The 17,526-nt window shown below is 44.0% G+C and overlaps 1 protein-coding gene across 1 annotated transcript in view; it reads right to left on the reverse strand.

Annotated features, from left to right (window-relative positions):
* MARCO (macrophage receptor with collagenous structure) overlaps positions 1-17,526 on the reverse strand; it is a 44,236-nt gene that overhangs the window by 9,086 nt on the left and 17,624 nt on the right. Inside the window, exons 11-15 of the mRNA XM_053308962.1 lie at positions 15,904-15,948; positions 13,884-13,976; positions 13,751-13,804; positions 8,650-8,685; positions 3,661-3,768 (exon numbers count right to left, since the gene is read on the reverse strand). Of these exons, the coding sequence (XP_053164937.1) occupies positions 3,661-3,768; positions 8,650-8,685; positions 13,751-13,804; positions 13,884-13,976; positions 15,904-15,948 (336 nt within the window). The remainder of the gene's footprint in view (positions 1-3,660; positions 3,769-8,649; positions 8,686-13,750; positions 13,805-13,883; positions 13,977-15,903; positions 15,949-17,526) is intronic.

Here is a 17,526-nt window from a genome sequence, read left to right on the forward strand (position 1 = left end):
CACCCTTCCCTCCACAGATGGTTATTCTCATTAGTTGTGAAGGGGTATGACCATGGCCTTACACTCTCAAGAGTGAGTGGTCCACTCAGGAACAGCATCCACTGTCATCACACATGTTGAATAGCTCCTTTCACTGGAGGCAATGCTGATCCTTCTGCCTGGCTCTTCTCATGAGTAAGCCTAGGGACTGCATGCTTTCCCCCAAGGGGAAGGGGCTGAACCCCTCTTTCCCAACATCATTGTACAAAAAATAGAGCAGAGCCATTGAAGAATTTCTGGTTGGGGCTGCCCTTTAAGCAAGCCTAGTATCGCCCTGTCATATGTTCCTGTCCCTGCGATTTAATGGGGTTTCTTTGTTTATGTTGCCACCATGACTGCATATGCCTGTGAACATATATCATGATCGCTTCATTTCTGGAAAGCTAACTGGCGGGGGGGGGGGACAAGGGAAAGAGTGGGAAGAGGGCATGCCCCCATGTGACTTTCCCTTTTGACAGGCTTTGAAGCTTGAGATGGGATGTTCCTGTGTCCTTGTTGCTGGGCAACTGCTTTATTGGATTGGAGACAGGGGGCAGGACAAGTGCTCAGAGAGGTGGCCAGAGAGAAGCACAGCAGGCACAGAATGAACACAACCCTGTGTGAGCCTGGGTCACTCTTTCTATGACTGTGTTTCTAGAAACTGCATGAAACCGCGGTTATGGTGGTGTTCATGTTCAGACATAACACTGCCACTGAAAAAGCTCAGGTTGTGGTGGCGAAACACACTACAAACCAAAGGTTCAAATTCGGGTTTGGCAAGGCAAACCACAGGTTGCTTTTGCTGCAAAACCACATTTGAACATACACATATTCACACCTCTGTCTCATTTAACTGCAGTTTTGAATTATGTGTGAATGTGGCCAATTAACTCAAACTACAGATTGCAAACCATATTTAACTATAGTTGCAAACTGAGATTTGGGCTAACTGGTGTAGTGTGGTGGGAGACAATGAGTTATGAATCAGACAATCTCTGGTTCAAATCTTGCTTCTGCCATGAACTCACTAGGTGGCCAGAGGCAAGACTCCCTATCTCAACCATAGCTCTCCAGCTGCAACTATGGAGATCAGGTCATATGTCAGTATGTAGCATCCTTGGGCAGCTGCTGGGGCTAGAGCATCCCAGAAGGGCCTATTGTGCTGATGTCTACCAGTGCCGCTGAAAACCATTTGGCTCTGACAGGTCCCATTTTGATTTTCTCAAACTGCCCTGGATTTTCTCAAAATGCCCTGGGGCATTGTAGGAAGAATTGGTGGCTATCAGTGGAGGACACCATGTTTTGTGGACCAGTGCACTTTTTTCTCACAATGCCCTGAACTGATGCAAGAGGGGGGAAACAAAATGGTGGCTGCTAGGAGGTTTTCTTGTATGAGAGCTCTGCTGTTTCTTTTCCATATAAAATAAAGCAAAAAAACCTTATTCTTTTTGCTTTATTGTAGTGCTCTGTCACTAAAGCCCTCCTTTGAGGACCTGGGGGTGTCTGCTCACATAGGAAGGGCAAATGACGTGTACTTTGAGGAGGGCCTCCTCAAACATGGAGCAGGCCTTGACTGTAGGCCATAATATTGATCTACTTTATAGGATTGTTGCAAGGATGACTGAGATAATGAATGTAAACTGCTCTGAACTCTTGAAAATGTTATAAAAATGCTTAGTTTCATTATTATTAGTGAAAACCCAATACAGATATAACTCTGCTTGTTCCAAAAGTACAAAGGAAGGGGGAACACTTTCCCACATGTTTGGTATTACACCTTTGCTATGGTGAACTTCAAGAGCCACTTAGGCCTCACAGATGTGTGTATGCCAGTGAGATCCCCCACATCTCATGGTACAATACAAGTGGGAAATGAGGATGTGTGGATCTCATAGTGCAGATCCAAGATGGTGTTTAGTCAGGACTCTACTTTTGGAGCTCTGTAGTTAGTAGTTTGAATTTATATATCTTGTCTTTCCATAGAGCCCCTGGTGGCGCAGTGGTAAAAAAACTGCTGCCCTGTAACCAGAAGGTTACAAGTTCGATCCTGACCAGGGGCTCAAGGTTGACAGCCTTCCATCCTTCCGAGGTCGGTAAAATGAGTACCCAGAATGTTGGGGGCAATATGCTAAATCATTGTAAACCGCTTAGAGAGCTCCGGCTATAGAGCGGTATATAAATGTAAGTGATATTGCTATTGCTATTTCCACTTCAGAGTAATGTATGAACTCCCCTGACATTCCAAATACTTTGCAAACATTGGTGCTCTCCCTTGAATGTTCTCTAACATGTTAATATCTCCTTGAAATGTGGTACATCAAAGTGAACATTGAATTTTCAGTTAAGGTTCCCTCAGTGCTGATTAAGATAATTCTGAATATGGGACAATGCCAAATGTATGATTATTCTAAACACATGTAGTAGAATCCTGAAGTGATCAAACATCTAGTTCAATATGGAAGAAAGAGAGCTGCTTTTTCTGCCTACATTATCTGAGTGGCTAATTTGTTGCTTAATCATGCTAAAACAAAACACAACCAGCTTGGCCCAGAACACAGCCGGCATGTCTACAGTAGTTTTGTTAATCCAGAACAGGCCTGTACAACTCACCATCCAGTACGCTGAATGTAGCTCAGCAGACGTATGGTCAGATATGGCATTCTGGGAAGAATGCAGCCTTTTCTCCAGTCATCAGAAAAGTGGTAAAGAAAAGGAGCAGGTTCTTTTTGGAATTCAGCATGGCGATAGGGTAATTCATGAGGTCCCTGCTCAGTGTGTACAGAGGGTAAGATCGTGCTAGGAAGTAGTGTGGAAGACTTAAGCAGCATGTGTGCAGAAAGTAAGATCACACTTCGAGTTTGCATGAAAGCTTTGACTATCTTGACCTTTATTTGTTACATTTTTGCTCCACTAAATTAAAAAAATATCTCTAGGTGGCTTAAAACTAAAAAAAAACTCCACCATTAAAACCATAAAAAACAACCAAAGCTCCACTGAAGGTCTGGGTGTCACCCTGGGTATTTCATAATTTGACAATGGCTCTATATTGTGGTAGTTGCCCCTGAGAGATAAAAATGCTGAGGCAGTCCAAGTTACCTCAGTCTTGTTTGTACACTTTCTTTGACAAATTTTTATGACAAATTATTATGGCTAAGCACTTGGCAGCAGGGCAAACCTTAACTTACTTTTCTGCATTTCATACTAAAACACTTTTGGCATGATCCCCTTGCATGCATCCCTCATCAACAATGGCTGCTGAAAAACCAGCCACAACACAGATTCAGAGTTCAATGAAGCAACTCCAGTTCATCCAGTTTTCATCCAGTTTTCACTCACCTTCCCAGAGCTTTGGGCCACAAGTTACTTGAACACTGGGGATGAAAGAGGGAAGGGAACTTAGTCCTAGCTGACCCCTCCCCCTGGTTACTACAGATAATAATTTTTATTAGTTGAATCCTCATTTTGCAGTTAAGATATTGTGGGACAATTTTGAATTCTAATCCTAACTCTATGCTATACTTCTAATGACTCCTAAAATGGAATACATATTTTAAAAACAAAATGCCGACATCCAGTACCAACATAAAGCATGTCAGTTAGAAAGGCACCCATCAGAAAACTTGGAAGAGATTTTGTTTTTACCTTTGGGTCCCACAGAACCTTTGTCTCCTTTCATTCCTTGATCACCTTTCTGTCCATTATACCCAGTGCTTCCTTTACTTCCTTTTTCACCAGATAGGCCTCTGCTCCCTAAGCAGAAATTCTTTAGTGTATTAGTTTTACAATGACAAGACAATAACAAATGTCATAAAGCCAGCTGTGCCCATTTCTTGAGACGAACGACCACAAAACAGTGGTACATATTCTGGTTACGTGCAGACTTGACTTCTGCAATGTGGTCTGTGTGGGGCTGCCTTTGTATGTAGTCCAGAAACTTCGGTTGGTACAGAATGTAGCAGCCAGGTTGGTCTCTGGGTCATCCTGGAGAGACCACATCACTCCTTTGCTGATAGAACTACACTGGCTGCCAATAGGTTTCTGGGCAAAATACAAAGTGCTGGTTATAACGTATAAAGCCCTAAACAGCTTAGGCCTTGGGTATCTAAGGGAACATCTTCTTCATTATGAGCCCCACTGCCTACTGAGGTCATCTGGAGAGGTCTGTCTCCTGTTGCTGCTAGCTCGGCAGGTGGCCACACAGGGACGGGCGTTCTTGGTTGCTGACCTGAGACTGTGGAATGCGCTCCCTATTGAAATCCAATCCTCCACAATTTTTAAAAAGCTCTTAAAAACCCATTTCTTCACCCACGCTTTTTCAGCTTTTTTAAAATTTTAAGTTTTAATCTTTTAGATGGCCTAAATTGTTTTAAGATTTTTGTGTATGTTTTAACTTGTTTTATGTTTTTGTTAACTGCCCAGAGACAAGTGTTTGGGGTGGTGTACAAATTTGATAAATAAAACAAAACAAAATAAAAATAAATAAAAGAAAATATTATACAAGTCACAAAAACATTCTGTGCAATAACCAGACTGATTCCATTCCCCTGCCCATTTCACAGAATCAGAGTTTAGGCATCAAAAAGTATTTAATTTCAGGAGAGAACACTGAGACAGATGTTTTCATCCAGGATGATCTTTATCATACTGGATGAAAGCATCTGTCTCAGTGGTTGCAACCAATCCACATGGCTGCAATTCAGTTCATAAGAACATAAGAACATAGCGAGGCTGTTCACATGCGCAGCCAAGAGAGGGCTAAAGCAGCCGTTCTTGACTGTGCGTGTGTACTTCCAGGAGGCAAGTGTCTCCTGGTGGCGGGGCTGCAGCAAACCCACTTAGGGAGCCCACCGCTTCTTTGATTGATTGATTGTTAAATTTCTATACCGCCTTTCATTAAAACAATCTCAAGGTGGTTCACATGAAATTTAACAAGATTATCAAAATTACACAAGTAAAATAAGCTAGAATATAAAAATACAGATCTGATTTAAAAGACTTTTTTAAAAAAGCACAATATAACCATAAAAAATACAAAGCTGCAGCGGTAGAGACAATCCTATAAAGGCCTGGGTAAAAAACCAAGATTTTACACTCTTTCTAAAAACTGTGATGGAATTTGAGGAGCAGATGGCCACCGAGAGAGCATTCCACAGTCTAGGGGCAACAACAGAGAAGGCCCTGTCCTGCGTGCATAACAACCAAGCCTCCCTCATTGTCGGCACCCCACAGTGTATACTCCCAATACATGACAACCAATTCCCCCCACCGCTCTGACGACTTCATCAAAAATGCAGCAACCCTTGGGAGCAGGCGGTCCTTCAGGTATCCAGTGCCCAAATCAATAAGGACTTTAAAGGTCAAAACCAGCACCTTGAATTGGACCCGGAAACAAATTCAAAATGGTCTTTCAAAATGGGTGTGATGTGATCCCAGTGGGCAGCTCCAGATAAAATCCTAGCTGCCGCATTTTGCACTAACTGAAGTTTCCAAATATTCTTCGAGGGCAGCCCCATGTAGAGTGCATTACAGTAATCCAGCTGTGACATAACTAAGGTGTGGGTAATTGTGGCCAAATCTGCCTTCTCGAGAAAGGGTCACAGCTGGTGCAATAGCCGAAGTCGTGAAAAGGCACCCCTGGCCACCGCCTCCATCTGAGCTTCCAAAAGCAGAGCTGGGTCCAGCAATACCCCCAAGCTGCGTACTTGTTCTTTCAAGGGGAGTGGAACCCCATCCAGAACCGGTAGACTCTCCTCATCCCAACTGGCTCTCCTACTGACCAACATTACCCCTATCTTGTCCAGATTCAATCTCAGCTTATTAGTTTACATCCCTCACATCACAGCATCCAACACCTGATTCAGGACTTCCACTGCCTCCCTAGGATCAGATGACAAGGAGAGATAGAGCTGAGTGTCATCTGCATATTGCTGACAACTCAGTCCAAGTCCCTGGATGACCTCTCCCAGTGGTTTCATGTAGATGTTAAACAGCATGGGGGACAAAACCAGGAGCCTACAGGCCAATGGGCATGGAGCCAAGCAGCAGTCCCTCAGCACCACCTTCTGTACAACACATACCGGCAGTCAAACCTCCATGCGGCCAGGGGCAGCTGGTGTCAGTGTGGGTGCGTGCTATGTGTGCCCAGCATGGACTGGACAATCATCTGTGTGGGAGGTAAGTTCCAGCAGCCTTCCACCCTGCACTCCCGGTAGCCCTTCTCACTGATCATAAGAAAGGGCTCAACAGGGGTGTAGCCAGCCCGCCGCCGGCCTGTGTGCTGCCGTGGTGGGCACCCCGATAGCCCCGCCCCCACATCTGACATCAGACACAGGGCATAGCCACACCCCTACATCTGACGTCAGACGCGGGTGGGCATGGTCTGGCTCCTGAACGGAGCCTTGAGGCTCCGTTCGGGAATTGAAGCTTAATTGCTGAAGGGGCCATGTGGCCACTGCGTTTGCAGAGCCAGCCAGAAGCAGCTCTTCCCTGCAAAGGCAGGGAAGAGCCGTTCCTGGGCTGCGTTGCGAAGGCAGCACCAGCCTTAGCTCCTGAAGGGGCTGCATGGCCCCTTCAGGAGCAAGTTAGGCTGGCGCTGCGTTCGCAGCATGCAGCCAGGAGTGACTCTTCCCTGCCTTTGCAGGGAAGAGCTGCTCCTGGCTGGCACTGAAAATGCAGTGCCAGCCTTCGTTTATCTCCCGAAGGGGCTGCATGGCCCCTGCTCGGGAGCTAAACTACCGCCCCTGTGTCTGACGTCAGATGTGGGGGGCGTGTTGGGGCCGCTCTCGTGGCCCCTGATTGGTCACCGGCCCGGGTTCTTCGAACCCGTTGGCCCAATGGTGGCTCCGCCCCTGGGGCTCAACAACAGCCCTGCTGGATCAGGCCAAAGGCTTATCTAGTCCAGCAGCCTGTCCTGGAGGTGGCCTATAGTCAGCAGACTAGTAGCCATTGATAGACCTGTCCTCCATCATATGTCTAAGCCCCTTTTAGAGCTTTCCAAGCTAGTGGCCATCACCACATCCCATGGCAGAGAATTCCATAGATTAATTATGTGTTGTGTGAAAAAGTACTTCCTTTTGTTGGTCCTAAAATTCCTGGCCATCAGTTTCATGGGATGACCCCTGGTTCTAGTGTTGTGAGAGAGGGAGAAAAATTTCTCTCTGTCCACTCTCTCTACTTCATGCATAATTTTCTACACCTCTATCATATCTCTCCATAGTCGCTTCTCTTTTTCAAATGAAAAAGCCCCAGATGTTTGTTTGTTTGTTCGATTTCTATACCACCCTTCCAAAAAATGGCTCAGGGTGGTTTACACAGAGAAATAATAAATAAATAAGATGGATCCCTGTCCCCAAAGGGCTCACAGTCTAAAAAGAAACATAGGATAGACACCAGCAACAGTCACTGGAGGTACTGTGTTGGGGGTGGATTGGGCCAGTTATTCTCCCCCTGCTAAATAAAGAGAATCACCACATTAAAAGGTGCCTCTTTGCCAGGTTAGCAGATGTTGTAGCCTTGCCACATAAGGAAGGTACTCTAGGCCACTGATGATCTTGGTTGCCCCCTTCTGCACCTTTCCAGTTCTACAATGTCCTTCTTAAGATACAGTGACCAGAACTATACGCATTATTTCAAATGTATCTGCACTATAGATTTTCATAAGGGCATTATAATAGCATTTTTAATTTTCAGTCCCCTTCCTAACGATCCCTAGCATGGAATTGGCCTTTTTCACACCTGCCGTGCACTGAATGGATTTTCAATGAGCTATCCACCACAACCCCAAGATCTCTCTCCTGGTCAGTCACTGACAACTTAGACCCCATCAGTGTCTATGTGAAGCTGGGTTTTCCTCCACTGGCAATGCTGTAGGAACTCTTGTACGCCGAATCTCTTACCTGGCATTGGAATGTGCTATCTCCCTTACTGACATTTGACCTTTTTGACCAGCTGTCATGTCTTTCCATCTGCTTTACTCCTGATTCTACTCTGTCCCCTTCTAGTTTATCTGAAACATTTCTACCTTTTCATTTTTTGCATATATTACATGCATATATTCCGCAGTTACATGCATATATTCAATGGGATCTACACAAGGCTAACCAAGGACCAGGACTGTAATGCTGACCCACTTCCATTCATGTAAAAGGTGATTCAGATATTCAGGAGTAGGGATGTTCATGACCTGAGGTTCGTGCACAGGTTCAGCACTGAACCGGGTCAGATAAGGTCCAAACCGGTCCAAACTTTGTCCGAACTGGTTCAGCACCGAACCTATGCACGGACCTCAATTTGTGCACATCCCTATCCAGGAGCACACATAAGAATAGTTTTCTGCTACGTTTTAGAAAGCATGTGAGAGATCATTTATCTGAAAGGCCTTTAGTGTCAAAGTTTCCTTTGATATGGAAAGCTTAGCTTACTTGCTAAGGATAAGATTTCTTAGCAATGTGGAGGGGAGAAATGATGGGTAGGGAGAGCAATGCTTAACTCTTCCCCTTCCTTCCTCTTCTCCTCTCTATTCTCCTTTCCATATTGTGTTTTGGTGACAGGTGATCAAACAAAAAGGTTCTGATATGCTTTCCTTCTATTGCCTCATCTGTTTCATTTCACTGTTCTAGCAAAACCCCTTACCTTGCTCTCCCTTTGCCCCTTTCATTCCAGAGACACCTAAAATAATTGGGAAAAGAAAACATTTTAATAAGGTGGCAAACCCAAATATGTTGGCAAATTGAAACTAAGTTGTTATCTAAAACTCTAGGAAATAGACCAAGACATATTTATTCTTCAAGTTTTGAATAGATAAACAAGCATTTCACGTTCATCCAAATTTGTGATGCAGAGTGCTTTTTTGGCTTACAAACATTATACAAATTTAGGAACAGACAAATTTAGGAACACACAGGAAGCTGCTTTATACTGAGTCAGACCATCGGTCCATCTAGCTCAGTATGGTTGACACTGACTGACAGTGACTCTCCAAGTTTCCAGGCAGGAGTCTCTCCCAGCCCTACCTGGAGATGCCAAGGAGTTTACCTGCTGCCTTCTGCATGCAAAGCAGATGCTCTGCCAATAAACTATGGCCCCATATTTTAAAAAACCATTTGATTTACTATTACTGAGTGATGAAAGAAACTGTATCAATCAATAATACAACTGGATGCATTTGAGCTAGGGTAAGAGCAAGTAATATGGATGGAGACATCTGGAGCACTGACACTGTAGAGAGAAGGTATGTGCATTGGGCAGGTCTGTGACTGTTCTCATAGTGGTCTCACATGTTGAGAGACTAAATGCTATCACTTTCTGTAATGCAACTATAAAACTTATATTGTACCACCACCAAGTCTTACACGTTTTCTCCTGCATTAAAAGCCCCCCACATGTCACAAATGCCATGTCAGTGTATTTGTATGAACATGACTCCAGTTTGTTCTCTTGCAGAGAGGCTGCCTGAACTTCTATAGCAATGTTTCTTAAAAGCAGTGTCATATTCTGCTACAGAAGAAGGTACACAAGTGCTGCCTATAAGTTACCAGTTACTCCAGTTATAAAGGTGTCATATCGTTTAGTGAAGCAAAAAATGGGCAATTTCTGAGCTCTCAGGCTGCTGAAGTCTTCAGACAGTGGTCTCTGAGCCAGAAGAACATTTTGCCACACAAATTTACTCCTCCTGATAAGCACCAGTGTAACAGTATAAGATTTACAGTTATGGTCAGCCCTCTTTAGATTCTTTCTATCTTTAGCTATCTATCTATCTGTCTATATCACACACACATATATACACACACACACGGTGTACATAATGATAAATTACGATTATGAGCATTGTGAGTGCTCACACTTATGAGGGCAAAAGTAGGGAAGGAGGAAGTCCCACTGCCTGCCTGTTGTCATGCACACTTACAGTGATTGAAGTCGCGGCTCACAGAATTGCTGTTGAACATGCTTACTGTGCCCCTCCCCCTGCCCTTCAGACAAACAGTGCCATAAGTGTGTTTATTTGGCATGAAGGAGTGATTGACAGCAGGGCTGTGGGACTTCCTCCCCACTTTGGGACTTCCTCCCCACTTCTGCCCTCGTAAACATGAGCTCCTGCAGAATTCATAACCCATTAATATACTGAGTTTGGGGCAATGTATAAACATGTGAAATAAATAAATAAATATTGTACAAGAACAGGGGCAGCTATCTCATGAGGTTCCATGAGGAGATGGCCTTAGGTGTACCACAACATAGTGAGTGTGCATACATGCTGCCCACCCCACCCCTGGAGAGTCACCCCAGTTTCCTATTACCACAGCTCCTACCTCTCTTTACTGCTGCTGCTCATCTTTTCACTTTTTCCTCTCACACCTGTCCTGTCCCTGCCTCACATGCCAGCCTGCCCCCCACCTCCTGGTCCCAGATGTTGCCCCCCTCCTCCCTTGCCTCCAGTCTAACCTTCTGATGTGTGTGTCATTGCTGCTTGCTGTTTGCATGGCAGTGAGGCAGTGTAAGGCATGCAGCCACAACGTCATCTGTGATCACTTCTCCCATTTGCTGTGTTGTTGCAAGAGCACCAGCTCTCTTTCTCTCCCCCTCCCCCTCTCCAGCATGAGGATGACGAGGAGAGGAGGAGAAACAGAAACAGAAATAAAAATAGAAATAATAGAAATAGAAATAGCTGAATCCAAGCAAGATGGAGGTGCTCATTGTGTGGGATCGGAATTTGAGGGATGAGTTAGATCTTCCTGTGCTGGATGGGGTTACTCCCCCAGAAGGAACAGGTATGCAGCTTGGGAGTGCTCTTGGATTCAGGCCTCACCTTGGTATCTCAGGTGGAGGCTATGGCCAGGAGTGCTTTCTGTCAACTTTGGTTGATTCAACATTCCTTGAAGAGAACTATCTCAAAACAGTGGTGCATCAGAGATACTGAGATACGATCTGAGATACGATCCTCCCCATCTCTGACAATTTTTAGAAAGCATTTGAAAACCCACCTCTTCACCCAAGCTTTTCCTGTTCTTTTAAATTTTAAGGTTTTAATTCAAGGCTGATTTTTTAAATTGTTAAATTGTTTTAAGTTTTTGTATATATCTTAACTTGTTTTATACTATTGTAAACTGCCCAGAGACAAGAGTTTGGGGTAGTGTACAAATGTAATCAATAAATAAAATAAAATAAAAAAATCAGCTGGTAACCTCCAGACTGGACTACTGCAATGCGCTCTACATGGGGCTGCCTTTGTACGTAGTTCAGAAACTTCAGTTAGTTCAAAATATGGCAGCCAGACTGGTCTCTGGGGTAACCTGGAGAAACCATATTAAGCCTCTCTTAAAATGCTTGCACTGGCTGCCGATAAGTTTCCGGACAAAATACAAAGTGCTGGTTATTACCTTTAAAGTTCTGAGTGGCTTGGGTCCAGGCTACCTTAGAGAGCGCCTTCTTCAGTATGATCCTCCTCACTCGTTGAGGTCATCTGGAGAGGCCCGTCTCCCGTTACCACCAGTATGTTTGGTGGCAACTCAGAACTGGGCCTTTTCTCTAGCTGCTCCTGGCCTATGAAGGCACTCCTGGCAGCTATACGCAGTTTAGGAGAACCCTAAAAATGTACTTGTTTGGCCTGGCCTTACAAGGTCTTTAAATTGTTTTTTAAAGTTTTTAAATTAGTTTTCAATGGTTTATAATTGTTTTTGAATTGTTTTAATATTGTTTTCAGCACTGTGTTTTAAATGGTGTGTATGTTTATGTCTTTTGAAATGTGTTGTACACTGCCCAGAGCCTTTGAATGGGATGGTTAATAAATGTAATAAATAAAGAAATAGAAATAGAAATAGAAATAATGGTGCTGACACAGCAGTGTGATGAGGAGAGAGACCAGGCAGCGGAGCATATTTGGATATACATTCCATGCGGTTTCACAGCAAGCAGCAGTGGTGTGCCTCAGAAAGTGAAATCAGTGATGAGAGGAAAAAGGCTCTTGTCTGGACCAGTGAGGTGGGGGATGGGCTGGTGAGGGGGTGGGGTGGCATCAGCACTGACACTGGCCCAAGGGCATGGCAGGGACAAGTGGTGAAAAGCAAAGAGCTAGTGCTCTGTATGAAACTGCCAGGCGTGTAGCTAGGGGAGAGTGGGATCGTGTCCGTCCCCCTCCTCATCAGCCCCTCGTGCATGCCGGCCACAGCCCCTGCATGTGATGTCACACACAGAGGGTGTGATCAGCACAGCTGCCTGCTGTCAGTTAAAATTGTTTCAGGGGCATATTCAACCCTGGGCCATGGGCCACACCAATGAGTCATTGTTGTATTAAAGGGAGTTTAGAAATTATGTGGAAGGACTAATAGATTGGCTTTGAATAAAAACCTGTAGGTGAGACAACTCTGTAAAAGGCTTAGAAACATGGCGAGGATTCAGATAGTTGACAGTTAAAATCATAGTACCAGACTAATTATTCCAGCTCTGGTTGCCAAATGGGGCATTGTGAGCCACATTCTAGAATGTTACCCTTGCTAACTGAGCCAAAGGACACCTTTTAAAGTGGTGATTCTCTTATATTTAGCATGGGGTGAACATCTGGCCCCATCCAACCCCAGCACAGCATCCCTCCAGTGGCTGTTGCTGGAACTGGCCTTATGTTTCTTTTTAGATTATGAGCCCTTTGGGGACAGGGAACCATTTTATTTATGTATTATTTGTCTGTGTAAACCACTTTGTGAACTTTGGTTGAAGAGCAGAATATACATATTTGTAGTAGTCGTAGTAGTAGTAGTCGTAGTAGTAGAAGTACATAGGAACATAGGAAGCTGCCATATACTGAGTCAGACCATTGGTCCATCTCGCTCAGTATTGTCTTCACAGACTGGCAGCGGGTTCTCCAAGGTTGCAGACAGGCATCTCTCTCAGCCCTATCTTGGAGACACCAGGGAGGGAACTTGAAACCTTCTGCTTTTCCCAGAGTGGCTGCATCCCCTGAGGGGAATATCTTACAGTGCTCATACTTCTAGTCTCCCATTTATATGCAACCAAGGCAGACCCTGCTTAGCTAAGGGGACAAGTCATGCTTGCTACCAACTCCCAAAATCTACCCCTACATGTCCAAGTCTGCAGATTAATTATTAATGGAGGACCTACTGTAAAGGCTGGTAAAATATTATCTCCTTTACCAGCCTTTATTTATTTAATTATTTATTTTATTTTTATTAAAATAAAATAATAAAATAAAATAATTTTTAAAAATTTTTTACAGTGGGCCCTGCATTCATTACTATCAAACAAGTGGGCAAGCCAATAAAATATCCAACAATTGGCATCTATGAAGATGGATTTTGTGGTGGGTTGTATTTATTATTATTATTATTATTATTACTACATTTTTATACCGCTCAGAACTTATGTCTCTGGGCGGTTTACAACAAAATAAAAACAAAGTAAAACATTCATTAAGACAAAAATGCGGGGGGCGGGGGACACATTGCATTGCATTGCCACTGTATTTCTGAGAGTATGATGAGGACTCTGCTATCTAGAGGAGTGCTTTTTGGGAGGATTTGCTTGGGTCAGGGGGAAAGGGTAATTCAGACTTTACCAAGGAAAGGTGTAAGTGTCCCATGTGCTTGATTAAATGTTAATGGAAAGGATTTCCATGTGTCAAGTTGTTCGCATGTGGAGCTGAAAACATTGTTAGTTTTGTTGACATTTTTCTGAATAAGATGTATGTTGCTCATACTGTCAGTATTGATGTCTCCACCTTTACCTGAGTCTCCTTTGCTACCTTTTTGCCCTTGATCTCCTTTCTGTCCTGGCAATCCTGAAAGAAGGAAAAGGATGTCAGAAACTTCTTGGCAAACAACACTTGAGCAGACTGTGAAACATGGCTGTCTAGGTACCTGGAAGGTTACTTGCTGTTCCTTTCACTCCTTTCTCCCCTTGTTCACCCTTTGGACCAGGACTTCCTGGTGGACCCATGTTTCCAGAAACACCTTGAAAAAGACCAAAGAACAAGAGTAATAGTCAAAACGACAAAGGTATACAAGGAATGGTCACAGCAAATTAGTTAAGGCCTTGTACTTAGTTGATGAATGTGAGAAGGTATAGAAGCATCACCTTTTAATGCTGTAGGACAAGTTACTACTTCAGGCAGCAGATGCTACTAGAACAACATGAAGATGGCTTTGCAGGCTTATATCCCATGGGTAGCCCTCTTTCTAATGTTGCCTCATCACAAAGGAAATACAGAGTAAAACCCTGTTCTATTTTTTAGCAGTTTCTCATCACTGTTCTGTTGATTTGTTTTCATTCAAGCTTTTGTAAATGAGAACAGGTTTAGGTCACAGATCTATAAAGCAGCATGTCAGTTGTTAGAATGAATAGGGCCACAGAGATTCAGGGTTCATTTATACAATTAAGCGGAAGTCCAATTCATTGACCAGCTTGAGGAAAGCAAAATGAGTATCTGTTAATCAGGCACTGATAGCTGATCACCTTTTAGTTTCTTGCAGGTGTGGAGGGCAGAAAAGCTAGTCCACAACCAATTGCCCACAAATCACTTAAAACAACAACAACACTCAGTGACAGATAAACTAGTAGTACTACTTTTTGGACTTTATTTTTAAGTACTAGTGAAGGGTTCTGCAAAGGAAGTTAGCCTAACCTATGCCATTTTGCTTCTGTAACCATGCTTGCATGAAACTGTTAGAATAGTTTATTGCACCCAAAAGCAGGTCGTGGGGCTGAGTCTGAGCTATGTAGGTCACAAGAAGGGGATTTCTGTGTAAACCACAGACGAACAGTCTGCTGACAGGTGCAATTGCTTCAGCCTGAAAACTGCAAGGAAAGGAAAAAGAGGTTGGGGCCCTTGCAAAGGGGCAAATCTATGAAAAGTATATGATAATGTATAGGAAAACAGAGCAAGCTTGAAGCAGCCAATAAAGTTACCTTGCTGGGGGGAAATGGGGTGAGCTTGTTTACTCAGGGGTATAAGAATGTGTGTAACCCATTCTGCGGGCACACCACTCCCTGCCTGCGTGCATCGAGTGAGTCGCCCGGTTGCTTTGCTCAGCTGAATAAAGAAACTGAAAAGGATCTCCCTCTCGTCTCCTGTTAATTGGCAAGTATCTTACGGGGGGCGGAAGCCTGCCTTACCCAGATTAGCTGGGAAAGGGACCCCGAAAAGGGACCCCGAAAAGGGACCCCAACACTAGAAATAAATTTATTTCATTTAGAACTTAACATTCCAAAGAAAATTTGTCTTTGTTAAGACCAATTAGTTAAGACCTAGCAGTTAGATGAGATTCTTGCAGATGAAATCTCTATCTTGAAAAAAGTTGGCTGGCATACAGACTAAAGTTTCACATGCTGAAAAAGATTTTGTGTGTGCAACAGTGGGTGGAGCAATTTCTGTGGACCCCTCTTTCCTTCTGAAACCCACTTCCTGAAAATATATCCCTGAGAGTCATATGCCCCTCAGGGACATATTTTCTGGAGGAACAGAGGCATTCAGAGGGAAGGGGGATTGGTGAAAACCGTCCCTCCCCATCATCAATTATTTGTTTGTTTGTTTGTTTGTTTGATTGATTGATTTGATTTATATACCACCCTTCCAAAAATGGCTCAGGGTGGTTTACATCAAAATAAAAAACAATTAAAATCAATTAACAATTAAAATCAAAATCAAATCAATTAAACAGTTAGGATAATTTAAACACCATAATCATTTAAACCCAACATTAAAAATTTAATTTCTCATTATACATGAGAAATGTTTTTCAGCATGCACAGTGTTAGTCTGGATGCCAACTTACTTTTAAAATTATAAGAGGTGGCATTCCTGTTAAATAAATCTACCCTTAAAAGAGGCTTGCAACAAACAAAGAAGGAGTGAAACTACATGTATTCATCTCACTGTACCTTTATCTCCTTTTACTCCGGGAATTCCTGAAGGTCCCACCATACCTGAAACAGAACATACATATTTCACTAATTCTTGAAACTATGCAGAAAAAACAATTATGCTTCTAAAAATCGAGTTCACCTTTTTAATGATGCATGTTTTTGTGGTTAACTCATATGAAAGACAGAATACTGTGGAAGAAATTAGGACTACGAACAGGGGCATAGGAAGGTCACCAGTGGCTGGGGTATAAGCTCCTGCTGGCTGCTCCTGCTCCATTGTAAACTGTGAGTTTGCTAGTGTGCACATCTTAATCATGCCCCCCTGCATCAACATAAGACACAGGGAACATGACCAGTATTAGCAGCATGGCTGTTGAGCCCCGCTCCCAATTCTTCCCAGTCAGCGCTTCATTGAATTGCTGACTGAGACCATTCTACCTGGCAAGACAGAGAAAGGAGCTCCCAGCCAGTGCTTCCATGAAGCACTGACTGGGGAGAATTGGGAGTGGGCCTGAGAGGCCCCGCCGTGAATACTGGCCACACCCCCTCCATCTGACGTCACAGGGGCAAGGCCACTACCAGAAAGGGGCTGCTTGGCCATTCTCTTGATCCTCCCCAGCCAGTGCTTCATTCAAGTGCTGACTGGCTGGGGAAAGCTTTCTTTGCCTTGCTGGAGTGAGGCCCTTGGTGGCCTAGGGATGCTTGTCCCCACCCCCTGTCCAATAGTAGCTATGCCCCCGAGTGTGATGACTGAGGTGCACATAAATTGTTTCAGCGTGTAGAAGGACATGCAGGAATGGTGGCTAAAATGGGAGGATGTAAGAAAAGAAAGTCAATGAAGTCATGAGCAGTTTAGAAAAAGAGAAACAGCAGGAGCAGCCACTTGACCTTTCCATGTAATAAAAAAACACATTGATGATGTGTTTATGTTTTTCCTCAGTGGCAAACAGTATCACTGGAGTAAATATGTATTTACACAAATATGTGGAAGCAGGAAATATTAATGGTCAGTTTCTAGTGTAGTCATGATAACCCTCTAAGGGTGAAGACAGATTTACTTTCTGAAGTCTAGTGGGAGTACCATATCTTATGGTAGAAAGGCCATGGAGTAAAGTTACTCCGGCCTTTACGCCAATGCAATGTTTACGCCACAATTAAGCAGCGAGGAAAGGAGGTGCAGTGGCAACACAGCAGGACCCTCTGACCAACAATAGGTTCTCTGTGGTTTATAGGGCCTGGAAGGAATGGAGGCTGCGGAGGAGGAGCGGTGACAGAGCAGTTGGGCCTCCTTGGTCCTGGGTTTGCATGCTCCCCTCACTTTCCATTTCCCATGGAGTGCTGTTTGCACTTCACGTGGGGGCATTTTTACCTCTTGCTCTCTCCCCCAAAGGGGTTTGCTCAGGTGGCCACATTGGGCCCACAGCGAAACCATGGCCATATATTAGCAGCCAGTGCTGGCACCCTGGGAGCAGGGGATGGTGGGAGGTGTTGGAAGTGAAGGACTTTGCACTGTCTCTTGTCTCAGTGACAGTGGAGGACAGACTAGTGAGTCAGAGGGCTAGAGGGTCAAGACGTTGGTCATCCCTTCTCTGCTACTCTGACACTATCCCTTTGTAATGTAGATTGCTACTCTAAGGG

Source organism: Hemicordylus capensis, chromosome 1 (genome assembly GCF_027244095.1).
Source record: "Hemicordylus capensis ecotype Gifberg chromosome 1, rHemCap1.1.pri, whole genome shotgun sequence".
Taxonomy (NCBI): Eukaryota; Metazoa; Chordata; class Lepidosauria; order Squamata; family Cordylidae; genus Hemicordylus; species Hemicordylus capensis.